At 38.1% G+C, this 23,941-nt stretch overlaps 1 protein-coding gene across 1 annotated transcript in view; it reads left to right on the top strand.

The window, feature by feature from the left end:
- The window catches only part of BMP5 (bone morphogenetic protein 5), an 85,546-nt gene extending 61,926 nt beyond the window's left edge, over nucleotides 1–23,620 (top strand). Inside the window, exons 4-7 of the mRNA XM_006110971.4 lie at nucleotides 6,355–6,552; nucleotides 13,822–13,898; nucleotides 17,135–17,245; nucleotides 21,324–23,620. Coding sequence (XP_006111033.1) covers nucleotides 6,355–6,552; nucleotides 13,822–13,898; nucleotides 17,135–17,245; nucleotides 21,324–21,473 — 536 coding nt within the window. The 3' untranslated portion in view covers nucleotides 21,474–23,620. The remainder of the gene's footprint in view (nucleotides 1–6,354; nucleotides 6,553–13,821; nucleotides 13,899–17,134; nucleotides 17,246–21,323) is intronic.
- The last annotated feature ends 321 nt before the right edge of the window (nucleotides 23,621–23,941 follow it).

Below are 23,941 nucleotides of genomic sequence, written 5' to 3'. Positions count from 1 at the left end.
TCTCACCACAAATATCTACATTTTGTCCTTGGTTTGGATAATGTCCAATACAAAGTCTTACCCTTTGGCCTCTCCACCATGCACAGGATTTTTATCAAATGACTGACTCCACTAGCAGCACATTTAAAGAGACAAGGGATCTTTGTTTTCCCTTACTTAAATGATTGGCTGCTCAAGGCCCCATCTGAAAAGAATTTAAACAAAATCATTCAGATCACTTGTTCTCTGTTTGAAACCATAGGTTTTCTCAAAAACAAAGAGAAGTCCCTTCTAATTATATCACAAAAGATTACCTTCATTGGGGAATCCTCGAACTTGTAAGGGAGACAGTTTTGAAACTAAAAGCCACTATACAGAAATTGCTGCTACAACCTTCTCAGAGCATAATATATTTCCTGGAATTAATAGGCTTCATGGTATCCACAACATATGTGTTCTTCTATACCAGACTCAGAATAAAGTCATTGGCTATTAAAAGACTTCAAAACCAGTATGGACATTATGCCCAAAATACCATTCTGAGAAAAGTTTCTCTGTCTAGTGTGATCAAAATCACAAATGTCCTCAGGGGAGTATTATTACTCCTTTCCAAGTGGTCACACAGAAGAGTCCAGAATAGGCTGGAGAACACACCTCCTCAATCCTTACTCTTTGAGATCTTTGGAATGATATGGGATCCTTACTACATAGAAGTATGTGAGAACTGAGGGCCAGTCAGCTGGTTCTCAAGGTGTTTCTCCTAGAGATTCAGGATGTGGTAATTCACTTGGCCACAGATGGCATGTCAGCAGTATATTCTGTGAACAAAAAAGGAGAAACTTAATCATCTCACCTATGCAATGAAGTGACAAAACTTTGGGACTGGTGTATCCTATATAACATATTAGCAATTGCTTTATGTGTTGCAGGATGGCACAGGGAGCTTGCAGATCATCTGAGCAGAGATTCCTTGTAGATGCATACATGGTCTCTGAGGAACTCAGTGATTCAGAACATTTTCAGCCTTTAGGGAATTCACAAACTAGAGCTGTTTGCTACAAGATTCATTATGAAATGTGCTCATTTTTGCCAGACAATCAGTCATTGAAGGCCACATTCCTCCCAAATTGGGGTATGTGACTGATATTCGCCAGAGTGTTTCTAGTTGCCCCAGCATGACCAAAACAACAGTGTTACTCTGTTGAAGAGCAGTGAATTCTTATTAATGTCAAACCCATCTACCAGAAAAAGATGTGTTATGTGGGCAACTAATAAGAATATTGGTCCTATTTCTGTCCCTATACTTGTTACACTTAAAGACAATGGACTTGTCTCGCTCCTCTATGAAAATCCACTTAGCAGCAACAGCAACAGAAGCATTCCATACACACATTGATGGTAAATCCAGAATACTCAAACAAGATAGTGAAAACCTTTTTATTGAATTTATATTCCCCAATTTTAGATCCCATCCCTCCATAGATTTGAATTTAGTTGAGGTCTCTGCTGTTTGGACAACTGTTCAGCTGTTCTTTGGTTCATCTCTGGCTATTGCTACACTACAGGGTTTTTGCATAAAACCAGGCATTTTTGCACAAAAACCCATGGAGTGTCCACACCTCACATGCGTTTTTGCACAAGAAAATCTACAATCAATCGACAGAACAGAGGTCTTTTTGTGGTGTAAGCATACCTCCTGTTATGAGGCATAACTCCTTTTTGCACAACAGTCCTTGTGCAAAAGGATGTGCGTGGATGCTCAACAGGGGTTTCTTGTGCAAGAGGGTCCATGCAGTTTGGATGCTCTCTTGCGCAAAAGCACATCTGCAAAAAGCTTCTTGTGCAAAAACCCTGCAATGTAGACAAAGCCTCTGTGAAGACAGCCTTTATAATAACAGTAATTTCTGCCAGAAGTGTTTGTGAGGTACATGCATTGATGGTAGACTCCCCAATACTTCCATTTATAAAAATAAGGTGGCTCTTAGATTAAACCCTAAATTCTTTCCAAAGGAGGTTTCAGAATTTTATAGAAATCCAAGTATGAATTTACCTATTTTTTCCCAAAAACTCTTACAACTAAAGGGGAATCTAGATTATGTTACTTAGCTGTGAAGCGCGTGCTCTCATTCTACTTGGACAGAACTAAGAGCGTTAGGTCTTCTCCCATACTGTTCCTTTTAAAGGTCAGGCCATTTCACCACAATCCTTCTTAAAGAGGGTCAGACTGTGTTTTCAAGAGTGTTGCAGAGAAGCTCCTAGCTGCTCTGAGAGTGCACGCTTTTGAGGCATTATAAAGGTTGCTTACTTGGAACTAGAATTCTTCAAGATGGATTCTGAATATTCACTCTCTCTTCCCACCTCTTAATTTATATTCTGCTTTAGTGATTAGAAGAAACAGAGATAGAAATGCATGCTATGCCCCTCCTATGACCATGAACTCAGAATACACTTGTGTGCTCGGGGTGGGGGAAGAAGGAGTAGCCCTAAAAATAGAAGATTCCACCATCCTGGCTGGACATACTCAGTGCATCCCCAAGAGTGTGAATGTTCAGAGTCCATCCTGAAGAACTTCAGGTTCTGGTTCTCTCCAAAAGATGTTATATCACTCAGACTCGGTTGCTTATCTGCACCATCCCTTTCATAGTTATATCAAAGTGCATCTGTCCAGTTCTCTTGACCTGATTGACTCCTCACAGGGAGGGCAGCAAGCCAGGGATCAACTCATAATCAGCTCAGTTGGCCAGAACAAGGACCAGACCCTGCTCTTAAAAAAATATATACAAAACAGTCAGGAATTACTTTTCAAGATGAAGATCCAGAGAATGCCTCCCCTCCCCCCAGCCCAACCTTCTCTTTTCTGATATACCAGCATGTGTTTTTTAAACCAATGAAAAGAAATGATGGTTATTTACTTGTAACCAGAGTTCTCCCAGAGAAGTCAAAAGGGGGGGGGGGGTTCTGGCATGTGGATTAAGAACTACAGGTTTTGCCTGCAAATAATTGGCACAATAGGATAGTTTTCAAAAATTTGCCAAGTGAAATCTGAATATCTCTCTCAAGCTAATCCATTTAGATATACAGGCAGTCCCCGGGTTACATGGATCTGACTTACATCGGATCCCTACTTCCAAACGGGGTGAGGCAACCCCGAACTAGCTGCTTCCCCCCAGCAGACCAGGGAGACGTGAAGCTAGTGCCCCCCCCCCCCCCAGCAGACCAGGGAGTCGTGGAGCGGCTTTTCTCAGCAGACACCTCAGCTTGAGAATAAAGGACTGAGGGAAGTGAGGTGTGGGAGAATAAAACTGAGCTCTGGAGAAATGTTTGGCTAGAGTTTCCCCTACAATATGTACCAGTTCCGACTTACATACAAATTCAACTTAAGAACAAACCTACAGTCCCTATCTTGTACGTAACCCGGGGACTGCATGTATTCAGTTTTGTCCAGTAACTGTCCTTGTCATTAGCTATTCAAGACTTTTGATTAACAAACATTTTTCTACCATGTGACACCTACATACGTCTCCTTCTCTTACCACAGTGTAGAACACCTGCTAATATACTCACCACAGATGAAAATTTAGTCTGGATTCAGTAGCTGACAAGCAAGCCTATGGCACATTTGATGGAGGTAGATAGGGACAGGAAGCTGGAGGTAATTCAGAGGCAAGGAGTTAGGAGGGCCTACTGTGTCTAGGGAGGGTCTGTATTTTTTGCTCTGATGGGCATTCCTGCTCTTCCCGGGGAGTAATCTTGTGGATGCTGTGCAAACAGAAATTCTTCAAATTTTTCCAGTAGTCTACATGGATGTAATATACAGGAGACAATATGACCCAGAGTTTGAGATATATTTTAGAAGTTACCCTAATCTATCCAATATAAAATATAGCTAGTACTACTAGTGAAAAGTGTATATTTTGATGGAATCATCTTCTGAAAGATGCAATTAAATCTAACATATATAATAAACAAAGGTAGGCAATGGAACTCAAAGCACTGAGAAGTAAAAAGTCAGCAATACTTTTACCTTTGACTTTAGTAGAATTGAGTTTAGTAGGTAGAATTGTGTTCTTATTCTACAGCAGAGTTGGAAAAAACCCTCTTTTCCTAAAAAATGTAGTTTGGCTACTCAGAAAATCAAATAAACAGAGGCTACAGAGCCACATAAATTGCTTCTGTGTCTAAAAGGAGTGTGGGTTATGGGCTTAGATTTTTTTTATGGTTTATATCTCTATACCTTGAGTAACTAAGTAAACCTTAACTTGTGGAATCTTAATAGTCATCTCACTGCTGAAGTCTAAAGGAAACCAAGAGGAAACTTAATAATATTAAAAGTTATTTTAAAGGGAGTTCACATGGTTTGAGAGTATTTTGCTTCTCACACAATATCCACCTTTGTAAATTCAGTGAACCTAGATTTAAATTTAGAGAACCTACACAATCTTTTACAGTCCTCAGTACATAAATCTAATAGGATTCCTAAAATGTCTGCCAGTAAGGTATTAATCTTTTACAGATAAAATTAAAATTTTGAAAGTCATTGGGACAAAAAGAATTCCCTCTAGAAAAGGAAAGGAAACGTGGAACTTTGTGGTAAGTAGCTGGTCGGTCCATGTTGTAATGAATAGAGAATAGTCTGTACAGTGTTTCATATTTGACCTGCTACATAAGACTTGAACATTCAGAAATTAATTTTAATGTGTTATTTCATAGTTATTTAAATAGATGAAGAGAAGAATTAGAATAACATAAAACTAAAAAGCCATTTAAAAATGAAATCAGAAGCTTTAACAAATAATTTTCCCCTTCTAGTCAAAAAAGCAATTATCAAAATTGTTCAGAATATGTTGCCAGTTACTCCGTTTCATAACTGCTAACTTTCTCAGTTCTTCTTTTGCCATTGCTGGGCTCTCTGTCACTGGAAACATCTTAAACCAATTTAAAGTGCTACACCTGAATAAACATGTTGTAAAAGTGTTTATGTATTGAAGTGGGTCAGTTCAAGGTATGGTATTTGGCTGGAACTTCTAATTTCTCTTTTTACTGCAAACGGGCTGCCAGAAGGAGGAAGTCTGAGCTGAATTAATACATTTGTTACAGTGGAAGTAGAATGGAAACTGCTTTAACCACAAATCAAACTGCCTCTTTCATTTACGCCAGTGATAGAGTTTTTCTAAGAAATATAGACCCTGGCACAGAGCCACTGTAAGTTTGCATTTAAAAGGAAACCTATAGGCTTATTTGTTTAAGGTTTACTCCTATGGTTATTTGTAAGGTCTTTTACTAGTAAAATTAAGTTTAATGGCATTCTACAGTTCATTTGTGAGGCAGATGCTCCTTTATTATCCTTGTAGCTATTTAACAACTCTTTCAAATCAACTAGGGCAATAGTTGAATGCCTTGATAGCGCCCACATCAGTGTCCCACACCAGACTATTTCTTTACCAATACCTTCACATTTACAGGACCTCCGTGTCCCCCACCCTTGCACAGCTGCATAGTTTCATGTGACACACTCATTTTCTGATGGTTGAAGGGCTCTGCATAATACGCATACACACAAAAGTGTTTATGCTGCCAAAATAAATTCTGTTAAGAGAAAGAGTTTATTTGTTAAAATGTCACTGATGCCGTTTCAGTGACTTGTTTTGCTTACTTGTCTTTTAGGGAGGGTCAGTTCCTCCGATACAGTGAGGTTACCACACAGTCCTGACTGAACAAATATTTTAAAGAAGTATGTACATCCCTTAGGAGCAGAACCGGAGTCAATTGTGTACATATTTCAAACTCTTTTATATTCCTCTTGAAAGATTGAGTGCCCCTGTATATGTAATAATGACGTCACATGAACTTGGAGTAATGTTTTTACAGTGTTTAAAGTGTAAATATATTTATTGCCTACTCTTTTCATTCCTAATGATTTTAGTTAGGGAAATAAAATTCCCCTAACATATTTGTGAAGTAAAATAACAAGACTGCATCATTTTATTCTTTTCCAAGAGAATAGACATTAATGGAGTTGATTTATTTCTTTGCAATGCATCGGTATATATACTACTGAATTAATATATCTGGGTTCTGTGTATAATGCGTAACATACAAAGACAATGTTTCATGCAGTGGTAGACTGTGAAGTTGCTGAAACTTTTAAAAATAAATGTGTTGCGTTCTCTCCCCTTTACATTATAATATTAGAAACCTTAACTTTATTTTGTTAATTCAGGGTCATGAGTAAAATCCTTGCCTCCACAAGGTTAATGGCAAAACTCCTATTGATGTCATTTTGACCAAGATTTTACTCATATTTATCTGGCAATAAGAAATAGTAACATTTGACAGTACTTATGGTATTGATTGTATGTATGCATTATTTTATAGGTCGCAGTATAAATGTTAAATCAGCTGGCCTTATAGGAAGACACGGGCCTCAATCAAAGCAGCCTTTCATGGTTGCATTCTTCAAGGCAAGTGAAGTGCTTTTTCGATCTGTCCGAGCAGCTAACAATAAAAGGAAAAATCAGAACCGCAACAAATCCAGTAGCCACCAGGATTCTTCCAGGATGCCCAGTGTTGCAGGTAAAATGAAGCAATAGTACTATCTACGTAGTAGGCATTTCTGTGAGTAAAACTGCAAGATGGTACATTTCAGAAGTTAGATACTGAATTAAATTTCCCTATTCTCAGGTTACTTGGTCCAATTGAATAATGCTGTGATAATTCAGCAGCCTCAGTCTTCTTGCTTGGTGAATTATTCACTGAGAAACTTTGATTCAGAAAAGGTGAAAGATCTGATTCAAATTAAAGAAATGGTCAGTACTGAGATTAGACAACTCAGATTTCTCTTGGTGTTATAAATCTACATGGTATCCCTAAATGCTAGTATGTCTTGCACAATTTGGTCTCTTTCTTATTTTAAAAGTGTTGAAAAATTCACATAGTCAATAATGCATACGAGAATGCTTAAAGTGGTTTTCAATCAATTTTTTGGAATTAATTATAGTCAATAAATTATTTCCTGATATGTTTTCAGTTAGAGGAACATGAAGAACTTGTTTGAAATTCAAGATCTTCCTATTGTGAAGAAACCTTGTTTTCTTTTTTTGTGGGATGGGAGTGCCCTTACAAGGCAGTTATGTGGACAGAAGTAAGCTGTAAGGTAACATTCAGATACGTGTGGAAACTAGTACAAGTCCTATACTCCATATATGCCCCATTTAGTCCTCAGACTAGCAGATTAAATGGGTATTAATCAGTGGATAAGCCTTGTGCTCAGGGATGGATTTCCTGTTTACTAAATACTAACTGCTGCTGAGTTGATGCTCAAAATGATGATTACTTGAGGGTGGCTATTGCTGTCAGAGGCTATGGAGATTGATTCCATGATCTATTCGATCCAAAACATCTTTTAGGGTATAAATAAATGTCAGTGCCCATAAAACACAACAAAAAAGGCTCAGTTGGTAGCAGCTATTATTAGTGGCTGTGGGTTTTAATTATATGTAAAATATCAATAAAATGCTGTGCTCTGTGCTAGTTCAGGGCTTCTTCCACTTTGCCCTGCTCTACATTGAGGTATTGGAGGAGAAATTATCCTATGGGACACGCAGCATAGAAAGCACACACATCTCTTCATTGTGCTCAGGGATTGAGAACCCTATCACTCAGCTTTTGAAAAGCCTCCTGTCCGTAAAGTTAAAAGCACCTACAAGTTGTTAGGACTTCGTGGTGCTTTACTTATAATTGTTCTCTTGCCTGTCTCTTTTGGGTATTGTAAAGTTCTTTCATTTACTGTTATAGAATGATCTCGGGAGCAGCTCACCTGCAACAGCACTTTATAACTCCAAAAAAGAAGCAGACGGGGAAAATGCTCTAAACCAGCTGACAAGTTCAGATCTGGTATTCTGAGATTTGAACTTCATTGTGTTATGCCTGCTTACACCAGGTTTGAATCTGTCAAAATCCACTGACTTTAATGGAAGTTGCACCTGCTTACACCACTTTGTAACTTTCTTTGCAACTGTGTGGCTGTGTCTAGACTGACAAGTTTTTCCACAAAATCATCTGGTTTTGCGGAAAAACTTGCCAGCTGTCTACACTGGCCATTTGAATTTCTGCAAGAACACTGACGATCTCATGTAAGATCATCAGTTTTCTTGTGGAAATCTCTTGCGCAAATCATTTGCGCAAGAGGGCCAGTGTAAACAGCACAGTACTGTTTTCCGCAAAAAAGCCCCAATCACGAAAATGGCGATCGGGGCTTTTTTGAGGAAAACCGCGTCTAGATTGGCCACGGAAACTTTTCTGCAAAAAGTGCTTTTGCAGAAAAGCATCCTGCCAATCTAGACGTGCTTTTCCGAAAATGCTTTTAACGGAAAACTTTTCCATTAAAAGCATTTTTGGAAAATCATGCCAGTGTAGACGTAGCCTGTGTGTAATTGCGAGATGGTCAGGAATGGTTCTAGAGGAACTGTTTCTTTCCAGTAAGTAATACTTACCATAGAAAGATGTAACATAAAATGGCTTTGAGTAGGTGACATAAATAGTAATTTTGAAAAGAAACCTAGTTAGATACATTCAACTGGAATGACTCCAGAGAAGCTAGCACTGATTTCTACAGTGACTAGTACTTCATGCATAAATTATATATAAAATCCATTGTTGTGTATTTCCTACAACACTTTTACTAATTCTGATAATGCTAATGTTGCCATGTAGGCCAGTTTGGTATTTTAGTCCCATGCCCATTCTCAAGAAACTAGATTTATAATAAGAGGTATGTTAAGAAGTTTTCAGAGACCTTGTGGTTATCAGTTAAAAAACCACACTAAAATTCAAATTGTTTTGGGAGGTTTACCAATGATTTTTGACCATCACCACCAAATTCTATGATTGGCCATCATTTTGTAACTGCTTTAGTAACTTTGTGAAAGCTCATTTAAAAGCTGGATATAGTACACTTTTTAATAATTCATCTAAGTAATTCATGTATAGATAATACTATTCCCTTTAAATCAGGACTGAAGTCTGATTGTACAGGTCACTGTGGTATTATTAGGGGTTGTTTGAATAATATGTAAAAACATATTCTTAAATATCCTAAAATCCAAAATCTTGTAATTAAGGATCGCCTGGCACCTTTGGAAAGAGCAATGGTGTTTGCCCAATGTCTTCATTAAATTTCGGTTTGGATAACTATATTTTGCTATTACAATCTGCTTACATTTTCCTGACACCTAAATTTAGCATATACTATTCTTCTTCATTTCAGATGATGTAGTGCACTGTTAAAAATGTCATGTTCCACCCTAGAGATGCTTGCATTTCAATGGTTAGTGAAATGATTCCTACATATTAACAATGACTGCATTTATTCGACCTTTGGTTAATCGACAGTCAGTCATATCCCCCACCGGCCGTAAACATTGTGGGTTGCTCCCCTGCTTATCCCATGACCCATATTTCCTGAATTTCAGGTCTGTTCAGAGCTCTTTGAAAAAAAGGAGCTGTAATTATATTTAGACATCCATATTTCATGTTTGCAAAGTATCTTGGGATTCCTTCAAGATGAAAGGGTTTGTGTGAGCAAGAGAGAGTTTTCTCAGTCTTAAAGTAGTCTTGGAGTTTGTTTGCATATTTTCACAGTAGAGCTGAAGAGCTGTCCGTTTGCATCTCAAGGACTTGCTTTCAAGTATTAAATAGAGCAGCTGATTAGAGATAATCAAGTTATAGGGTCCTGAAACACAGAACTGTTTTGAAGCATAAGCCATGGTACCTGCTTTCATCATGAAAACCAAGTTGCTCTGACATTGTCTTGCTTACATTTTCCCTAAACAATTTCCATATCACCCATTACTGTGTAGCTGTAAACCAGTCCATTTAATTAGGGTTTTACATATATAGATATAAGACTTGAGCAATATCAGCTTTTCGAGATTATAGTTATTGTGGCAGTAGTTACTACCTGCAAATGAAGATACCAGTGGCTGCAAACTCTATTCAGCTGCTCTAGGATGTCAGAAGAGGAAGCAGAAAACAAAATAAAAAACAAGCCTTTGTGTGTCCTTGAACAGTGGCAGAGTACAGTAGTCTCTGTGCTCTCTGCATTTCAGGACTGCTTGTTCACTAGCCACTGGAGCTGGCTACATCTCCTGAGGGGGGTACAGAAGGCACACTCTACTAGTGTGCTGGGGTGCAGCCTCTGTCAATGGCCAGTTGCTAAAAGGTAGAGTGATCCCTTCTGTAAACTAAATAGAAAACCTAGTAGTTCTGCCCACTATGCTTAGCCTTGCCCAAGGGCAGGCAATGGAGATTACAGTAGCTTATCTATTGATGCTTCTTAGAGAGACAAGGTGCGTGAGGTAACATTTTTTATTGGGCCAACTTCTGTTGGTGAGAGGGATAAGTGTTTGAGCTATGCAGCATTTTCTTTAGATCAGAGAAGGACCTTGAGGAACACCTCTGAGTAGCTTGGAATCTTGCCTCATCACCCATAGAACTGGCCCAAAGATAAGATGTTAACTCACCCCATGTCTCTCTAATATCCTAGGATGAATGTGGCTACAACCAACCCTGCAAACACCTTACGTAGTCAAGAAAGACATTTCTACTTGCCATAGTTCACTTTTTTCCCTCCCTTACAGCTAATTAAAACTCAGAGGTTCCTTTTTGAAATACTCCTGCATGTGCACATAAACAAACAAAATGTGAATAAGAACAAAGCCTAAATATATGGCTACTGATCATAACACTTTGCAAAAGTTTTCTTCTTGATGTCGACAGGTCTGTGACTGACCTTTCTCTCTGGAATGAAAACTTTTCGGCACATGGTTTAAATGCAAGGCAACAACAGAAGGCAGAAAAGAACAATGTATCCTCATGTGCCTCCGTTCTCCGCTCTCTGGTTCCACATGCAGGAGTGAAATTTGCAGTATTTCCTTGAGTTATTACTCAGGCGCTACTTCTATTTAGTAAAACTGGAGTCATCTTGCTAATAAGGTCTAGAGGAAAAGTATCTTTTCTTTATTTAACTTGTCCTGAAACGAACAAAAGAAACTCCAAAACCCTTTTCCTTACAAAATGGTTCTAAAGAGGGGGAAAGAGTAATTTGGCACAAAATAAAATCTATATTTTAATAATATAGAGACACTGATGCAAACTGACATATACCAGGAAATTCAAAAGCAAAGCTGTGGTACTTTTTATTACTGATGCTAAGAGATAAGAATGGAAAACATGCTTAACTGTGTATTTCCTGGATTTTATTGGTTGCTGTTACACTAATTAATTAAACATATGGTACTTTGTGATAGCAAATGCAGGCAGGTTCATACGTCTCAACTTCCATCTCTTCTTTAGTAACCAAAATCCTCTCTGACTGCTAGTGAATATGCATAGGAATAATAAATCTGATTCCTTTGTCCTACTCCCGTAGCTCCTTCTGCCACATACAGATTTGGAACCCAGTTGCAGTCCCTGGATGGCTTAGGTACAAAATGTACTCAGTCATAATATACCATGGTTTTGATGCCTGACAGAATAAGCATATAGACCTTGAAGCTATAGAATGTGAAACTGGATCCTTGGCACAGATTTCTGTTGTAAATGTCACTGTGGCTACTTTTATGTAATGTTACATTACACACAACATTTGTCTTATATAAAAGGCAGAATGTAGGGAAGAAATATGGATTTTCTTTAGTAGTTTAGAATTCTAAATAGGTGCGTGGTTATGTAGTTTTCAGAAACCTGTATATCGAATGCATGTCTTCATAACAAGTATTCTTGGACTTTTTTTACATCCATGCAAGATCATCCATTTTTTTAAAAATTTGGGGGATTTTGAAGATTGTGAAAAGATTTGAAGTGACACTATAAATATTTATTGGGGGGTCTTCTTCCTATAGCCATAGGACTCTTCTCCTCAAGCTTCTTGGTGCTGAAGGTTGTGTGTTAAATACAAAAACTTCACAATATTAGAAATTGATTCCAGAGCTCAAGCTGATGGACAACTGGATTAAGAATAATGTATTCACCAGATTCCACCTGTTTTTCTGATTGTGGACTATCTACAAAGGGATTGTGAATTCCTCAGTCATATTTTTCATGTGTTTCATTTATACTGTGGTTTTCTATTCCAAATTTAATTTCTATTCCAATTTGAAATGACACATGGCATTGTCTTTATTTCGTTGTTGAATGAATGTAACTCATAATTCAGTTTCTTGTACGGATTTCCATGGATTATGAATTTAAAACTCACTGTGAGAGTTTGAATATGTGAGGTCAAAATTAATCTTTAAAGAGCATTAAAACCAGAAAAATATTCTTTGAAAGTTATGAAAGAGAACTTATTCAACATTTTAAACTAATATTAGTCCTATGTGTATTTGTATTAGTAACCAAGGGCACAATCATCGTGGTGAGCATGCCAGCCCAATCCAGCAAAATTGTATTTAAAATTAAGCTGAAGTTAATGAGACTCTTAACATGTTTAAAGCAAAGCACATGATACTTCAATACTTTGCTGATTTAAAATGGAGAGCACTGTGCAGATAAGTTCTAACAAGACCCTTCAGTGGCTGTACCTATCTAATGTATCTGCAGGACATGCCAGAGCTATTCCAACAAAAAGCCTATCCATGTCATTCCACGGTGTATTAAATAAAATAGGCTGGAATATGAAATTATTTGTCAGCATTTTTAAAAGTATGGCCCCCTACATTTCTAAAGAAAATATATTGAAAAGACAGACACACAAACTTACAAAGTTTTTATTGTTTGAAAACCTTTCTCAGTTTTTTAAAAATTTAGTTTAAATTTTTGACATTTTTATCAACATTAAAAATTTGACATTTTTATCAACACTTAAATTTGTGGGTTTTTAGTTTCCAAGGAGGGAAGGGGTTTCTGAAATTTCAACCAAAATGAGAATTTTCTATGAAAATGTTTATTTTGATCAAAAAGCTGATTTTAGTCTTTAAAAACAAATATTTTTAAAACAAATATTAACTGGTTGTAATATTGAACATTAGCAGGAAGCATAGTCACTCTGTCAGATCCCAGGCACACACGGGAATGCACTAAGCTGCACCATCCCATAAGGTGGTACAGCCTGGTGCCTTCCATGCCCATCCAATTCCTCTGCTGGGTGGTGATGAGATGGGACAGGGGCTTCCCCACATCTTTGTACGTTACCAAAGAGAGGAATTATGGTTATCCCTGGCATGTAGTGAAGATTCTGTGGATCATCCCATCCTGGCACGCCTATGTCTTAAAGTGCATCTATTGTGCTATTTGTTTACACTTGTATTAACAGCTAAAGGTCATTGGTTGGTGGATATTTTTTACAATGGTAAAAAAAAATATAGCTATACAAAATGTGATAAGATTTAAATAACTGAAATTATGATTTTATGTTTATAATTTGAAATCAGAGTCCCTCCTATTCTTCAGCTAGAATTTAAGGCCTGATCCAAAGCCCAAAGCAAAAGCTCTCACTGTCTTCAATGAGATTTAGATCAAGTCCTTGATTTTTTTTCCCATCTTTGAAAACTTATATCTGTCAATATTATCTGACCTGTTTGTTTGATAGCTAACAAGTAGATAGCATGAACATTTATTTCCACTAATACTGAACACATCATTTATGCTCTGTACATACACTATGCCAACCTGAGATTGGGGATTCTGAACTTCAAAATATGATATTGACTTTACGACCATCCCTAGCTGTAGAAATGAGACAATTTCTGTTCCTTTGCTTTGCACAAGTTTGCCAAGGAATTTAAAATCTGAATCTTGTCTTCCACAGCCGTGTGTCTGAAGAATGTCTTTTTCTCTCTGCAGATTATAACACAAGTGAACAAAAGCAAGCCTGTAAAAAACATGAACTTTATGTGAGTTTTCGTGACTTGGGATGGCAGGTATGGATATACTCTTTCATATCAGTGCTAATTTCTATAGTCTCTTTTGTAATCTGCTATCTGTTGTAGAGGAATTTTTCTTGGTGGTAACTGGAGTTGCCCTGAAAAGTAAACAATTCTCAAAATGCACTTTATAGTGATTTGTGATCCTATCTGCAATCCTTTTGTAGCAGTTATAGAGCTATTTGTGTTTACAACCTACAAAGCCATGTGGGGAAAAAAAGCAGATGAATCTCTGAAAGACATCCCCTAGACATTAAGGCTACGTCTAGACTGGCCACAAATTCCGGAAAAGGGATGCAAATCAGGTAAGTCAGCATAGGGAAATCCGCAGGGGATTTAAATATCCCCCGCGGATTTAAATAAACATGTCCGCCACTTTTTTTCCGGCTTGGGGAAAAGCGTCTAGACTGGTGCGATCCTCCGGAATAAAGCCCTTTTCCGGAGGATCTCTTATTCCTACTTGAATAAGATCCTTTCAAGTAGGAATAAGAGATCCTCCGGAAAAGGGCTTTATTCCGGAGGATCGCGCCAGTCTAGACGCTTTTCCCCAAGCCGGAAAAAAAGCGGCGGACATGTTTATTTAAATCCGCGGGGGATATTTAAATCCCCTGCGGATTTCCCTATGCTGACTTACCTGATTTGCATCCCTTTTCCGGAATTTGTGGCCAGTCTAGATGTAGCCTAATAGTATTATAGTCCTGATAAATTAATAGGTTTTACCAGCAATGAGCCCTAACCTTTATTCAAGAGCCAGACACTCTGGCTGTGTCTACACTGGCATCCCTTTCGGAAAAGGGATGCTAATGTAGACTTTGGAATAGGCAAATCCGCGGGGGATTTAAATATCCCCAACGGCATTTGCATTAACATGGCTGCAACTTTTTTCCGGCTTGGGGAAAAGCCGGAGAAAAGCGCCAGTCTAGACGTGATTCTCCGGAAAATAAAGCCTTTTCCGGAGGATCTCTTATTCCTACTTTTCCGGAAAGGGGTGCCAATGTAGACACAGCCTCTGTGTATATTGGTGGTGTTGGGGTTTGGATCTGCTTCAGAATACTGCCACTCAACACTGTCAATATTTGATCAAACTACAGTCCCATCTCTGAACACCCCAGTACTTCATAGGTTCTGGAACTAGGGATGCTGGGAGTGCTGGCTTGAAGCAGTTTCCATCATATAAAGGGTTTACAGATTGGTTCAATGGCTCTTAACACTTCCACTGTATACATTGTTCTAGCACCCCTGGCAAACTCTGGTGTACTGTATTTGAAATCCAGATCCAGTTTTGGCTTGAGTTTCTTTCTAGTTCCTGCATTTGCTGTGTATTGACAGATGAGAATTATACCATCAGAGTTCAGAGTTCTGTGGAAGCAGAGATTTTAGCCCCTGCAAGGTGTTTTGAATCACTCAACAGCAAACCTTTTATGCAGCCATAGTCTAACAGAAAAGATGGTACCTGTGGGGCCAAAAAGGCAGAGGTAAGGCATCAAAAGGCAGAGAAAACAGAGGCTCCTCTGGGTTCTTCCAGAGAAGCAAAAGCTGTTTTCAAAGGAAATATTTTATTAAGGAAATAATGGGAAGGCCATCAGCAACTGATTTAGATAACACATTTCAGGTTTCCATGTATATTAAAATTCCCTCTGCAGAATTCATTTTTGCTTCCTAGATGTGTAGAGCTGCTGTGTGCTCTTAAACAGTTGGAACTTTATACCCCAGAGGTGGTTTCATTTCAGTGATGGTTGATGTGATCCCTATAAATAATATAGAACTCTGTTGTTAAAACTAAAGTGTTCATTGTTAGGTACAGTCAGGATGTAATCCTTAAATATGAGCTGTGGTATATACTTAATTGCTGTTAATAGTGTACTTATTCTTAGCTGTAAGACCAAAAAGAATCAACCAGCTACAGTTTTCAAATACAATGGCTTAAGTTAGGTTCCATGGTCCATATTTAAGCACAGAAACAGAAGTTGAGTGGGTGATGTGGATATAGATGTTTAACTTTATGCACCCTAGTTTAAACGTTTGGCCACTGTTCATAAAGTTGTGTCACTTGCCTCCAGTTTTAGACATAAAGCCATAAAGTACTGGAAACTCTACTAAAAAGAAGCAGGGGGGAGGGAGGGAAACCCTGACAAGGAGGATTGAACTCAAGAAGCACTAGCTTCTTTTGATTCAGCAGAAGTTCCTTAATGCGGTTGAAGAGTCATTCTGTGGCATAATTCCTACCAAAGCCATTGACGTTAATTCCTTTGTTTCCCTGCTCAGTCTGGCAGTGCCCATAGAGAGTGTAGAGGCCAACCTAGGGCAAGGAAGAACTACTCACATAGTTCATGTGGTGGGATTGTGATGAAGTTCAGAATTTTTCAAGTACCTCCAGTTCTGCTATAGATTTATTTACCACAGATCCCATCATTTTGTAAGACACTTTGAGATCCTTGGCAATGCAAGACATCACAGATAATGTAAAATATTGTTATTTCACGAAAATGTTGTAGCTTGTGTAGCTCAGATTTCTCTAAATACTTATTTATAAAAAGGAAAGATAATCTCATAATGCAAGCACCTAACCAAGGATAACAATTCAATATTAAATCAATAAAATTAAAGGTAAACAGGGTTACAATAACATTGGATTAATCCCAAAATATTTGCTTAATACTCCTTCCCCTCTCCATCTCAGTCAGGCTATTGGGGGACGTCAACAAAGAAAAATTCTATAACTGAATGTTTAAAATACATTTCCTCTCTTCTGGTTTGCTGAAAGACTCCCAAAATGGATCATTCTGTGACCCCACTAATGTCACCATCCCCTATCCAACTCCTGTGTCCATAAATTGTCTTAGTCTCAAACAAATCATAGGATCATGGCACTGGATATGCCAGAGAATGACACATTTGGCAGGCTTTAAGTGAACCAGAAATAGCCTGAGAATTTCAAATTGGGAGGAAAAGTATTTTAAAGGCTATTTTCAATGTATTTCTTTGCTAAATTCCTTTACTGGTGGGTTACTTGGGGGGTATTCAATATTTATTTCTAGGTTTAACTCAATTTTGCTCTTGGCTTTGTAGAAACAGAGACTGGGACTGTTTTCCCCAAATACTGTATTTCTGTACATAGCATATTCAGTCACCAGTGGAGCCAAGTGGATAGTGATACAGTTTTGAGTTGATTGAACTGAGGATTGAGATTGTTTGTGGTGGGGTTTATTTAATTTGCTTGTTTTATTTTTCAGGATTGGATAATCGCACCAGAAGGCTATGCTGCATTCTACTGTGATGGAGAATGCTCCTTTCCTCTCAATGCCCATATGAATGCTACCAACCATGCCATAGTTCAAACACTGGTATGATCATTTTTGTAACATGTAAGCAGCTTGGGACAGGGGGACTATATTTCCTCTTGGTTTATTACTATTGGATTCGGATGAATTTTGTTTAAATTACATCCGTGCCTAAAAATGTTAGTGATTGTAATGTCTGGTGGATGAAATGCCCAGAAAACCTCTTTGATATATTTACATTCTGCTTCTGGCCCAGTAATGCAGAGGGAAAAAACTGGTGTCACAGCATTGAGTAGGTCTGCTTAATCCTCGAGGTGGATTAAGGTTTCATAGGGCTCTGGGCCAGAGCAAGCGGAGAACCCCTTCCCACCTCTTCTGTCTGCAGTCCTGTCCCTATTCCACCCCTGCTGCTCATCGCCCCACTCACAGCCCCACACCATGCTGCTCCTGCCTATGGTCTTCCCCATTACACACACACCCATTTCAGCCCCAGAACTGAAGAAGTTCTGTCCCCTCCCTCCCTTGGCCATTGGCCTCGGGCAGCAGTGGCAAGTGAAAGCTCCCCCAGCCCTGAGGCTGCATCAGGGAGCTAGCCTTTCTCCAGTCCCAGGGCCACAGCTGGGATTGGGCATGGAGACCTTCTTCCCGCCCCCACATCTGGCATTCCTGCTGAGGAATGGGATTGGATGATCCCATTTTTCCAGGGTCCCCCAATTGGCCAGGGCCCCTGGGCACAAGCCCCATCAGCCTAGTGGCTAATCCACCACTGTGCTGACATGAAGCAAAGAGGGATTCCCTCCCAGCTTCCAACTGTTTTATGCAACTTTTGAACTTCCTTGTCAATATTCTCACTACAACCTCCGGTAACTTTTACCTGTGGCTGCACAGTGGCTCTCAGGTTTCAACTGTTATCAGAAAAGCCTTAGTCAGTTGACTGGCCTGAAAAATGCTTTTAAAATAAGATGTGTGAGCTGATGCAGTTGGAAGGAGGAAGCATGTTGTGTGCAGTCATGTCTGCCAACCAGTTACGATTATAAAACTAGTACTATTTGGATTTGATTCTCCACTTGGTGTAGCTGAAGTGGAAAGAGTCTTACAGCCACCTATCCACCTCTCCCAGTCCTGGTTCCAGCCAGAGGTCAGGCCAGCCCTGAGCATAAGAGATGGAGCACCATGGGATGTTCTGACTTATATTTACTGGGACAGTCCCCTAGAAAAGGCTTGGTGGGAGCTACGGGTGCTCAGCAGTTCAAAAAGCTCAGTAAACTTATTATATGCCTAAATATGGATGTAGAAGTCTAAAGTTAAGCTCTCCTTTTTCATTTACACCAGTTGAGGATCTGATCCACTGCCAAGCTCTTCACAGTATATATAATTAAAAGCTTGATGAAGGACAGGGGAAAGGAATACAGTGGACAAGCAGGGTGATTATGATCAAAACAGGCACATATCTTCTTAAAGATCCATTTTTAACATGCACTAAATGTGCTTTTTCTCCTCCCACCATTCAATCCTCTCACCCCTAGCAGTCCCCAGCTAGAGAGCCAATGACTTTATATCCTTCCATCCCGACATTCAAGCCAGCAAGATCCTGCACAGAGAGTAGGAAGGGAATAGGAGGAGGGGAGGGAGTCAAAGGTGGAAGTAAGCAACGAGCTGTGGGAAAGAGATTCATTTTGAGAGGGAAAGTAGTGCTGTTTGGCAAGAACTAGGCAGTGTGCATATGTGATGATGAAGAAAAGCATATTTACAAAAATAAACTGTTATTTCTCTTTAGTTGTTATGGCAAAGATTGCCTAGAAAAGTTGCCAAGGTCAGTGAGACTTTAAATTGCAGCTTCTCTCATGCAATTGTGTGTCATGCAAGATAAAACATACCAGAGCAACGTTCATGCATTCACCGAGATTTTACCGAAATCTCCGATAGGTAGTTTCTCACTGTAGGTGAAGGCAGAAGGTATGAGGAGGGAGGGGAAGGTGGAGCTAAGTGAATTTTAAATGCACATAAATTAGCTGGATCAGCAGTAGCCAAACACTTTGTTTTCAATTATACAAGTTACCTGCATTTACTTAAGGTTTTCACATAGGGAGAGTTTGGGAAGCAATTAATAATACTTTCTCCCCAATACAAACATAATCAGCTCTTGTCCACCATGATTGCACATTCTAAAAAAGCAGCTCTTTGTTTTGGGATGAGATTATTTTATGGAACCCCTTCAAACATAACTAACTGTTTTTGTTTGTTTTATAGCAACCTTTGGTTGATCACATCTTCATTTCTACAGAGGTCTAAGCTGTAACCATTGGAGTAAAAAGGTGTTGGAGTAGAGCTAACTTTGCTCCCACCAACATCCCTGGATAAACTCTTTTTTACTTCAGTGAAAGCAGTTAGGCTAATGCTGAATGCTTTTGAAAATCCCACCCTATTAATTGTTAATACTACTTTCAGTATTGTTAAAGATTGCAAAATTTGGATGCACATTGAAAGGATAGGTGTATTCAGATCATGGGGCTGGCTTTGTTTCCATCTCTAATTATTACCTCCATTTTGGAGATGGGGAAGCTAAGGCAGAATGACTAAGTGACTTGACTAGGACCACAGATGTAGTTAGTGTCAGAGCCAAAATTCTAGAGACTGGCATTTTTAGGGACTGGCATTCCCTAAAAAATCACTGAATTCAAAGCTTCCATGCAGTGTGGACGCTGTCTTGCACAAACCTTTGAGGTGTGGATGCACTTTTGCGCAAGAAGTCTTTGTGAAAGAACTCTTTTGCAAAAGACTTCTTGTGCAAAAACCCTGCAGTGTAGACATAGCCTGCGTGGAAAAGGCTTTTACTGCTAGAAATATGGCTATAACATATTTAAAAAGACTTAATGTACAAATAAAATGGATTACTGTGGAAGTCTTCATCTATTCCTCTCTTGCCTTCTGTGTCGCATCTCTCTTCTCTCTTACCTTCCCAGTTTCCAACTATTACTCTCAACCTTCTTTCAAGAATAAAAAGAGCATATTTAAATTGTCTGCATTTTCACTAGATCGCCATTCATTTTGAGACGTGCTCAAAATTGCCTTCCTTTATTTATCATTCCATTGATGTATGCCAGCCTACCTCAAGGTATGTCTATACTGCACACTTATTTTCAAAATAAGCTGTTCCAGAAGAAATACTCCGAAATAGCTTATTTTGAAATAAGCTACAGGGAAGCCTCAAAATTATTCTGGGGCAGCTTCCCTAATGTGGATCTGCTACCTTGATTTAGAGCCCTAGGAGGCACTGGAGACTAATTAGTTTGAATGTTCCTAGAGAGGAGTATTTTGAAATAGCAGCAATGGAGCGTCCACGCTACAGCTGATTTCGAAATAGCTGTTTTGGAAAAGGCATTATTTCTAATGGAATGAGGTTTATAGAAGTCAAAATAAGCTGTCCGTTATTTTTTAAATTATTTCAAAATAACGTAATTGCTGTGTAGATACTCGCATTGTTATTTCAAATTAATATCCGTTATTTCAAAATAACTGTTCTGTATAGACGCACCCTCAGAGAATACCTTCTCTATACCACTCCCTGCATCTTCCATCTACCTTTTGGCTTGATTCTTTTTCCTCTGTCAAAACTGTCATTGACCTTAGTGGGATAATCGACACTAAAGCAACAGACAACTTAGAAATATAGAGATGATGAAAAAGAGCCATGTTCTTGAATCTTTATAGAATCCATATATTCTTTGTGAGAGTATTTGCCTCCACATTGTCTGGACTCCTTTCTTCCTCCCCATAAGGCTGTGATTCAGGAAGACAATTTAGTTAAGTCAGGGATTTAAGCATATGCTCAAATTCTGTCCTGATATGTTCAAATGCTTTCCTAAACCAGGACCTATCTCCATTTCTTCTTTTTCAAATCTCATCTGAAAACCAATTTTCTCTCTTCGCTATGCTTCCTAATTTATTTCTCCATGAGCTATTATTGTATAAGTGTATTATTTAGATCAGTAGAGCATCTGGAGGTGAGCTTTGTACAAAATTTGCTAAATGAAAAAAGTACAGAACTCTGCAAATTGAATAGATGTGTTTTCAATAAATTTGCCCTGATACTTTCTATTTTGATATAAAAGCAATTTTGCACTCTCTCTCTCTCTTTCAGGTTCATTTGATGTTCCCTGATCATGTACCTAAGCCATGCTGTGCACCTACAAAACTGAATGCAATCTCAGTGCTCTACTTTGATGACAGTTCTAATGTTATTTTGAAAAAATACAGAAATATGGTGGTACGTTCATGTGGCTGCCACTAGCATAAAAAAAGAAAAATTAAAAAAAAAATTCTAACCCAGTGCTTATTCAAAATTGTAATCAAGTCAAAATATGATTCTTGCTAGTAAAAAAGCATCCCTAAACTTATTCCATTTCTTGTCATCTCTCATTTAATGTACAGAAATGTATATAGTATCTTTTATTTATTTACAGGTATATAGTTTCTTTTGTATGGGTGAAATTTCAAAACAGTTTATTTTATGGGTCATTTTACTATGTTGGAAAACCTCCAAAGCTGTTTTCAATTGATCACAGAGAGGCCTTTTTCAGTCCATTTCAACATTTTAAAGTATGGCTTTTTGTATAGTTTTTTTTAAAGTTAGAAAGTCCAGAACTCCTGTGACTGTTTTATATTGTTAAAGGAAATTGGATACATTTGGTTATGTTGCGCAAATGAAATATATACTTGGATATTTATTTAGAAAAGGTACTAAAAAAATTGAAGAAAAAACACTTGGCTAAACATAATTTTTCTTTTAGAAGTTCCACTTTATTAGACAAATTGAAATGTTGAACAGTGTTTAAGTAAGCAAACAGTACATAGAATGTAAAAGCTGAAAGACTGCACATGATTGTTTTAGCTATTTTCTTTAACAGAATCCATTTAACTGGAGGAAACATATTACATCTTGGCTTGTGGGATTTTGCAACAGGCTCAAATCTTCAGGAATTCTGTGGAGATGGGCTTTAGTCTGTGCCTGCAGCTTTCTGAGTTAACACTAAAAATGTGTAGTACAATCTTCTTTCCTCAAATAGCTTATGTCAGTCTATTATCTATAACACTATTGGAACAGATTTTTGTTGTGTTTAATAACAACAAAACAAACAAACCAATCTCTACATTCACCTGAGTCCCCTTTCCATATGGGCAATAATGAATATATGTGTGCAACGTGTAAAAGAATAAAATCTGGACAGAATTTGTTTTCCTTAACTTTCTTTTCTTGCTGGTCTTGATAATTTGTGCACAGTAAGGTATTTAGGAACATAGGAGTTACCATACCTGGTCAGACTTGTGATTGGACTTGTGCAGTAACCTATCTCTGACAGTGACCAGCAGCAGTTGTTCTGATAATCTCTTCATACTATAGGTCTTCTCCTAATCTCTAATCTCTTCCAAAACTTGATTGTATTTACTATTATACTCTGGATATTCTTGTTACCATATAAATGTCCATTACGTTTTGTTGTCTTGCTAAGTTGTTTGCTCAATTACATTCTCTGGCAGTAAGTTCTAAGTTCTATTTGCAATTTATATTTCCATTTATTAGTTTTGAATTTACCATTTTAATTTAATTGAATATCCCAATGTTCATATGGGAGAACAGAATCTCCTAGTTTACCATCTCAGCAACCAGCCATTATTTTATATAGTTTTGTTTTGGAATTGCTTCAGTAGAAATATAGCTATATTTGAGTGTTAATGAAAATGAATAGAACACACTCATTTCTCATGCCTTACATAATCTCTTCATTTAAATCCTGATTTCTATGTTTATTTAATGCACATTCCACAAAGCACAGTCTGTGCAGATTAATATAATCAGGTGTGTGTGCGTGTGTGCGTGCGTGTGTGCGTGCGTGTGTGTGTGTGTGTGTGCGCGCACGTGCGCGTGTGCGTGTGTGTGTTTTGCAGAAACTAATTTATTTTATCTCACTGTTGGATTTGCATCTTAGATTGTTAAACATACACTTAATCTTTTGAAGAGTTTAACACTTTTTTCAGTCATAGCATTTTCTCCAAACATTACATTGCAATTACTATTTTATACTTTATATACCTCCATAACTATATTGAATTGCAGTTCATGTACAGTAAGGTATATTAATACATTTTCTTAAATGAATTGCTATTTGAGGATCACTTAGATAACTGACATTAAACTTCAGGGAGGATACTTTCAGAAAAGTGATGGATTTGTTAATAAAGCAGGTAGATGGTTATGATGTTTGGAATTCAATTTATTCTAAATAAAATTTAATGGAAACTGAATTTGGTGTACATTAAGTAATATATTTTTGATGTACTATTTTGAGAATAAGAAACTGAAAATTATATTCTTTAAAATGTGCTGTTGGACTATGTTGCTATATTTTAAGATCTCATAAATAAACTCATAATACTAATTTGCTATGCTGTGTTTTTTGATTCTGAGTCATGCTATACCAGAAACTTAAGTTCATGTCCCGTGAGGGCAGGAGACTGGATGTGATCACCTCTCTCGAGGTCCCTTCTTGTACTAGTATTCTATTGTAGGGGGACTATTAGCCCCTTACTAAAACTCAGTGGGGGGTTTTGGTTGGCTAGTTCCCAGTACCAAAAGGGAGTCCATGAGAAATCAGGGCCCTGAAACTCACAATCCCCAGGGACAATGGAAAGAGGCCAACACTCCAGGTCAGCCTGATTGACAGGTCGGACAGGCCAATGAGGGAATTAGGAGGCTAGGTC

This window comes from Pelodiscus sinensis, chromosome 3 (assembly GCF_052426305.1).
Source record: "Pelodiscus sinensis isolate ZL-2025 chromosome 3, ASM5242630v1, whole genome shotgun sequence".
NCBI classification, from domain to species: Eukaryota; Metazoa; Chordata; order Testudines; family Trionychidae; genus Pelodiscus; species Pelodiscus sinensis.
Note: the sequence above shows the minus strand (reverse complement) of the source record. Positions and strands in the feature narration are given on the sequence as shown.